Below are 7,863 nucleotides of genomic sequence, written 5' to 3' on the forward strand. Positions count from 1 at the left end.
AACACCCAATGGCCAGCGTCTCTCACACCCCATCCCCCTAAACAGGGCGGACTGGGGCCCAACTCTGATACCAATTGTTAGCGTCCCAGGCCCAGCTCCCAACCTCCGGCATATGTTCGGACGTTTCCGGTGCGCATCGGACACATCACACAAGCAAAGAGCCCACCACATCCCAAAATACTAGCCCGAAGGGAGTGTGGCACTCCTCCTTATAAGGTGGTCCTAGCCCCCTCCCATATCCGAGGTGGGACTAAAGTCACTGGCAACACCCAATGGCCAGCGTCTCTGACACCTCATTAGCTAGGGTTGATGTATGTGGCCGATCCACTTCATTAGTTTAGTGGGAGACCCTCTTTCCCTTGCCCGCCCTCGGCAAAGTTATGATCAGAGACGGCATCCTGAGAGTCTCTCAAGACCGCATTGTGTTCTTTGTGTCATACTGTATTTGCAAGGAAGGACTGGTTGTGAATCGAGTTTCATCTGGAATCCTTTGTGCAGTGTTGCAATAGTTTTGCAATAGTAATGACAGCTTTGCAATCATTCCGCTTCTTCCATAGACTCCAAATAGTGAGCATCATCAGAGAGGTTGAGCCGCAAGCGTGGTGGCCGCCCACCCACCAAGATGGGAAATTCACACTCTGGCACTCTGCTGAGGTGAGGCAGCGGCGGATTTCACCCATGAAAGCACCTCAGTGCCAAGTTCCGGAGAGCAATGAAGCACACATGCATATTTATTTATATACAGCTGAGAAATGAGTCACACACAGACAAGTTCTGTTCAAGACTTCTGGGAAATACATGCGGGGGAACAGCTCCATATGCAGTGTACATGCACTAGTTGTCATTATGTAACCGACCATATTGGAGGAGGCTGCCATATGTTCTATCCCACATGCCGACGAAAAGAGCGTCCATATCCGGGCTGAAGGAGAACCCAGATATCTCGCCAAAGAAATCCAGCTCTTGCCTTTTGGTGTAATCGCTCCGGGCGTCGAAGATCTGGACGAAGTCCGCATGTTCCGCCATCGCCAGGAACTGCCCGTCAGAAGTGAAGTGGATCGACCTAATGGCCCCGAGGTTGCCCTTCAGTACATGGACGGCTTTCGACAGGTTCCTCACGTCCCAGACTCGGCATGTCTTGTCTTGGTTCCCGGTAGCAAACGTCCGGCCATCAGGGCTCCGGGCCGATGCGAACGAGTTGTCATGATGGCCTTTCATGGAATGAAGCGTCTGCATCCAGAATAAGAAATGGTGCACCCACTTAATTACAAATCAGCATTTCAATTTGAAATATCAATCAGAGTTTGGCTAACATGGGATTTCTGGTGTATGGGTTGGCATGGGCTAGTAGTATACCTCTCCTGAATTCGCATCAACAAGTAAAGCATCACACTAGTGCAAAACCAAGCAATAGCACCGGTTCGTAAGGCCCTTTAGTGCCAGTTCCATAACCGGCACTAAAGTGTGGGCACTAAAGCCCCCCCCCCCTAGTACCGGTTCAGCACGAACCGGTGCTAAAGGGCAACCACGTGGCACGAGCCAGCTCCGGGGGCCTGGAGCCCTTTAGTACCGGTTGGTAAGACCAACCGGTACTATAAGGTTTGGGGGGGTTTAGTTTTATGATTTCTTTTTCATTTAATTTTGTGTTTCCATTTTAATTCTTTTTCATTTGCTGGTATTTTACGATACTACACATTGTACACGTTATGCATATATATATATATATATAGAATTTCTAGTAGAACCAATCATGCATATATATATCATCAATGTCTCACAAACCACCATATTAATTAATTCACACATACACACATGTATAGCTATATACAATTTCTCCTACATATGCATGTTGCCTTCGGAGCCAGTGGCATTAGCCTAATTGGTGCCTTCGGAGCACGATGACAATTGGAAGTGGTTTTCATGGGGGCGGTAGCGGGTAATAGTATTCTCCCTTCGGATTTATGACCTGGTCGAGCAAAAATCCCGCTATTTTCTCTTGAAGTGCTTCTACGCGCTCCGTTTCTAGGAGCTTCTCCCGCACCTCTCTGAACTGTTAAGAAGGAGATCAATATGCATGTGTATTAGTTGTGTGACTAGATATCGATAATGGTGTAAAAATTGTGAATAGTGTTCTGACAAGCGTACCCATTCCTGTCTTTGAGATCTACTCCTTTCGGACGCCATCATGCGAATGTTCTCGCAAACGCAGAATGCACACAGATCAGTCCCCTACGCCTGCTTCAGGGCCTTTACGAGAATGGAATTTGATCAGATAATAATTAATCAAGCATGATAATTAAAGAGATGGCAACTAGCTAGCTAGCTAGTACTACTTAATTACTTACCTTGGGTCGAAACCATTTAAGCTTTTTTTCCATTCGCCTTCCGTGACGCTGATGAACCTTGCCCAAGCCCTGCCCGCCGACAAAGAAAATGAATAAAGGGGTTATTAAACAGTTCATATCATGAAATGACGAACTAAATAGGCCGAGATATATAGTTAATAATGATTGAAATTACCTGTTGACTATCCCAAACAAGATGTTATAGTCAGTATTTTCTTTGAGTAGTGAGTCCAGTATTTCAACTGTTCCGACATCAACTTTAATGATACACAAGATCCAGTGAAATCTGCATGCACACATGTTTGCATGTCTTAATTAAGCGGGCATATGTAAGCAAAAACATGTAGCTAGCTAGTAGGCAAAAACAGAGAATTTGTAGTACAAGACAGTGTGACTCACTGGAAGTTGTAAGGAAGTAGTATATCTTCATTGTATTTGAGGCGCTTCAAGAACTCTAGCATGTTGTCCTCTACGGCCTTTTCATGATGTGGATTTATTAGCCATGTGTATTCATTAACGGTGTTTAGGTCAATGAACCCAATGCCAAAGCGTCCACCTTTTCTCATTTCATACATCTTCATCCTGCATAATACCACAGAAAAGAATATAGTGAGGATAATTACAGGTAATGATTGATCAAAAGGATCACTACAACTAGCTTGAGACTTAAATTACAGAAAGAAATCACTTACAGACAATAGCAACTGACGATAGATTTGTCGAGTGTGTCTTGATTGTATAACTGAAACAGTTCAGAATACTCAACAAACAGAGCTTTCTCATGGAAGTAATGCTCCTCCTTGACATTCACCATGAGGGACAATCGATCGGAAATCTTGGTAATGTTCATGTACCATTGATGCAATTCATACATTCTCGTTGGGAGGTTCTTGACCTTGTCTGGCTCGACCAAAGGTTGGCCCCGGACATATTTCCGATTTATTTCATCCTCTGTAAGCACAGGCATGGGCTCGATCTCGAGGAGTTGTCCAACAGTGATGTTGAGAACTTCAGCCTGCATTATATGGTCCTTGGTTATTACCACATTGCCCACCTCGGGAATGTAAACTGTTTGCCCACAATAATATTGGGTGCGCATACTGTCACGTGTTGTTGGCACAACAAGCGAGGGGATCGATTGCGCCGCCTGTTCTCCCAACTGGGGAATGGTTTTCCCGCATTTTTTGACAGCTGCTTGTTGTTTGCTCGATCCCGAGCTCGCCTCCTTACGTAGACGTGCTCGATTTAACTTCCTGATGTGGCACTCATAGTCTGTGTCAACAGGCTTGGGAGCTGGTGGTTGAGCCATACGAATGAAGTGGTCAATCGTTTCCTCAAGCACTTTCTCCCTTGGCGGCGGTGGCGGTTTCGGTGCAAAATGGGCTTCCACCTCGGCCTTCGATATGGCTGCGTTTTCCTCCTTGGACTTGTCATAAGGCCTCTGCGGAAGAGGCGTGAGGCTTGGACCATATTTATATCGCTTGCCTACGCATGTACTTCCTGTACTACCTCGACTCGTACCGCTACGCACCATAGCTGCGGGGTGTCTCTTCTCTGATTGCTGAGGCGGAGGAGACGGCTGACGGGGCTGAGTTGGACGAGGAGGAGTGGCCTGAAGCTGTGCCGGACTTGGAGGAGGAGTGGCCTGAGGTTGTGCCGGACTTGGAGGAGTGGACGTCTGACGCTGTGGCGGACTTGGAGGAGGAGGAGTGGCCTGACACTTTGCCGGACTTGGAGGAGGAGTGGCCTGACGCTTTGCCGGACTTGGTGGACTTGCAGGAGCGGGAGTCTGCTGACTCGGTGGCGGACTTCGACGAGGAGTCGGCTGACGCGGTGTCGGTGGCCTTCGAAAGATGATGCAATCCTTTTTCCATAGGATGATACGATGGTTGGCCTCTCCGAGAAAGTGCTCGTCGTCACCTCCAGGAATGTCAAGCTGTAGCTCCGAATATGGGTCCACCACCTCATCAACCAAGACACGAGCATAGCCCGCTAGAATCGGGTTGCAATGGAAGGTTGCCTCGGGGGGATTTGTAAAAGCAACGGCGTCCGCCACCTTCATGGATATGTTCTTCATTTTGACGTGTAGCTCGCAGTTAGTGTTCGATGTCATCCACGGGGTATCTATCCAGCATTGCGTCGTCCGGGGCGGAACCCACGCTGCTTCTCGGCATGGATGGGGCGGTGCTATCCAATGCTGGATCATTCGCTAGCTGCTGCTGCTGCTGAGACCCCCTTTGCTGGGTAAGTGAGTCGATCTGCTCCTGCTATCGCTGGAATTTGACTGCCAATTCCGCTTGACTTGCTTCTAGGCCTTGAAGGTGTTCATAGTCCCGCTTCCTCTGCTCCTCCTCCATCTTCCTCTTCTTCTCCTCCGCAATCTTCTTTCTCGCACGGGTTCTGTAGTCGGTGTTCCAGTCTGAAAACCCCTCATACCACAGAATAGCGCCCTTGCCTCGTGTTCTTTCCGGGTGTTCAGGATTTCCCAGGGCACGCGTAAGCTCGTCGTTCTCTCTGTTAGGCTGGAACACCCCCGATCATGCCTCTTCTATTGCAACAAGTATCGCATCATTGGCTCCCTTCAGAATTGCCCTCGTCGAAACATTGCCTGTCTTCGGGTCCAACTCCCCCCCATGCGCATAGAACCAAGTCCTGCACCTGGGGGCCAGCTCTTAGTAACCGAAGTGACATCTGCATCCTCCATCTCTTTCTCAGACTTATCCCACTTAGGCATTGCCACCGCATAGCCACCTGGCCCCAGCTTATGGAACTTATCCTATTTTCGGCATTCTTCTTGTTTATTCTCGACCGTTCCTTAGCTAATTCCGAATCCTTGAATTTCACGAAATCGTCCCAATGAGCACGTTGGTTCTCTAGTGTTCCCTCGAATACTGGAGTCTTCCTTCCTCCCTTGACGTACTTGTCCCATTCACGATTCTTGTGGTTCTTGAATGCAACCGCCATCTTCCTAAGAGCAGCGTCCTTGACTTTCTGCACATCTGCTTCTGTGAAATGATCTGGTAGGGTGAAATGTTCCATGAGAGTATCCCAAAGCAGCTCTTTTTGTCTTTTGTCAACAAAAGTAACATCTGGACGTGGAGCAGCGTCCTTTTTGTCTTTTTGTCTTTTGTCTTTTGCTGGCTCTCTCCATTCTTGAAGGGAGATCGGGAGTTGGTCCTTCACAACAACTCCGCACTGACGAATGAACTTGTCCGCAATCTTCTTAGGCGCTAATGGTTCGCCATTAGGTCTGATTGCCTCGATATTGTACTTTACGCCCTCCTTCAACTTTTTGTTCGGGCCTCGTTTCGTCCTTTTGCTTGAAGATTTGCTCGATCCGGATGGCTGAAAGAACAAAGATCGATTCGTTAATATATCTTCAAGTCATTTAAAACATGTGATGATCACCAGATGCCTGCTTATATAAATATATATACCTCGCCGGTCTTTGTTGTTTCAAGATCAACATTTTCTTCGTCATCATCATAATCATAGTTCATGACTTCATCAATTCGGTCGTCGCGCTCGAATATCATATCACCCTCTCCGGTGTTGTTTAGAAATTCGGAGCCGTCATAATCTTCTTCATTCTGATCATCATTTGGCCCGTGAGGATGGCGTATCATATCGAACATGGCATGTTCTCCCTCTCTGCCGGTATTGTCCGCCATAGCTTTTATTTAACTAATCCAAAAGAAATATAAAACAATTTAGTCTTCAAATTACATCGTCTCGAATAATAGATATAATCTCAAATACATCGTCTCGAATAATAGATATAATCTCGAAAACATCATCTCGAATAATAGATATAATCTCGAATACATCATCTCGAATAATAGATATAATATCGAATACATCACTGGCTAGGTAGCTAATAAAGATCGAATACTACAGAAGAATCTAGGACACTCGCGGTTCCTGCGGCGCGGGCGGTGGACACCAAAGAGAAGGAACCCTCACAGGATCATAGCTGAAGTGAGATCCCTGAAGAAACTGCCAGGTATTGGAGAACCTGCCGCCCTCTAACGCAATCATGTAGCTAGGGCTGGGCATTCGGTTTATATGGTTAATACGGTTCGGTTTATTCGGTGTTTTATAATTTCGGTTTTGAAGAAATGGAAACCGAATTAATCACACAATATTTAGAAACCGAACCATATTAACCATAATATATCGGTTCGGTTTATTCGGTTAACTGAAAAACCAAAATACATGCACTCATCAGTATATATCACAAGAGCTTGCAACCTTAACATCAGTCCTTGCTTTATTCGGTCAAGCAAACTAGTGAACATAACTAAGTGTAAACTCACATGGGGCGTTACATGTATTATGTACGGAAGAATATGTGATGCGTGTAAACTAAGCAACTCATGCACTAATTGATACACTAATTGCTAGTTACTTCCATAACCAAGCGCCGGGCATGCATACATACTCCTACGAGTACTAGTTAGATTGTGAGATTAGAAACTCATCTAGCGGCTGGCCTGACGTCTGCCACAACCAACAAGTATTTGCCAGAGGACGCGCCCCCGCTGCACTTTCAAAAACAAGGTATTGCATGGGGTATCGTACATATCGGTTTTTTCGGTGTATTCGGTTTTTGGACACTGGAAACCGAACAAAAACCAAACACTGAACAACCTTAAAATTTCCCACCGAACAAAAAATCGAATCACCGAATTAATAGATAAATCGGTTAATATGGTTCAGTTCGATTTGGTTTTTCGGTTTTCGGTTCAAAAGTGCCCACCCCTACATGTAGCGATGGACGTGCTCGTCCTCCTCCCTGACACGGCGACGTACCACCTTCGGCGGGGCCGACTCCCTCCGCACCGAAACTGGCCCACGCGAACGCCACCAAACGAGATCAGGGTCGACGACGGGACCCGGGGCCGGGTTCCTCATCAAGCGGCGCGCCCCTCCAGGCAGCACCTCCCAGTGCCAGCCCGGCGGAGCCCAGTCCCGGACATGGGTCAGCTGGACGTCGTCGCGGACGTGTCGACGGCGAGGATGCGGGTTGGGCATCGTCGAGAACAAATACTAGATATATGCCCGCAAAAGGTAACATTTTTTTAATGATTGGATTTTGATAACTAAAATTTCTAACATTTCTATATAACTAACATTTCTATAACATTTCTAACAATGCTATATATAACTAACATTTCTATAACATTTCTAATATTTCTATAACTAAAAAACAGAAAAAAATTATAACATTTCTATATATATAACTAACATTTTTATAACTATTTCTATAACTAAAAAACAGAAAAATTTCTAACAATTCTAACTTTTTTATAACTATTTCTATAACTAAAAAACAGAAAAATTTCTAACAATTCTAACATTTCTAACTATTCTAACAATTCTAACATTTCTAACTATTCTAACAATTCTAACATTTCTAACTATTTCTGAAAAATAGAAAAATTCTAACAATTTCTAAAAAACAGAAAAATTTCAACTATTTGTATAACTAAAAAACAAAAAATGTATGTGTGTGTGT

The 7,863-nt window shown here is 45.5% G+C and overlaps 1 protein-coding gene across 1 annotated transcript; it reads right to left on the reverse strand.

Annotated features, from left to right (window-relative positions):
• Positions 1-795: 795 nt before the first annotated feature.
• Positions 796-1,236, reverse strand: LOC123139391 (uncharacterized WD repeat-containing protein C2A9.03-like). The gene has a single exon (XM_044559197.1). The coding sequence runs from the start codon at positions 1,234-1,236 to the stop codon at positions 835-837; it is 402 nt and encodes a 133-aa protein (XP_044415132.1). The 3' UTR covers positions 796-834.
• Positions 1,237-7,863: the final 6,627 nt, after the last annotated feature.

Source organism: Triticum aestivum, chromosome 6B (genome assembly GCF_018294505.1).
Source record: "Triticum aestivum cultivar Chinese Spring chromosome 6B, IWGSC CS RefSeq v2.1, whole genome shotgun sequence".
Lineage (NCBI taxonomy): Eukaryota > Viridiplantae > Streptophyta > Magnoliopsida > Poales > Poaceae > Triticum > Triticum aestivum.

What these genes read in the sequence shown, in the direction of transcription:
- LOC123139391 (XM_044559197.1), bottom strand. Translation starts at nt 1,236, where the DNA reads ATGCAGACGCTTCATTCCATGAAAGGCCATCATGACAACTCGTTCGCA.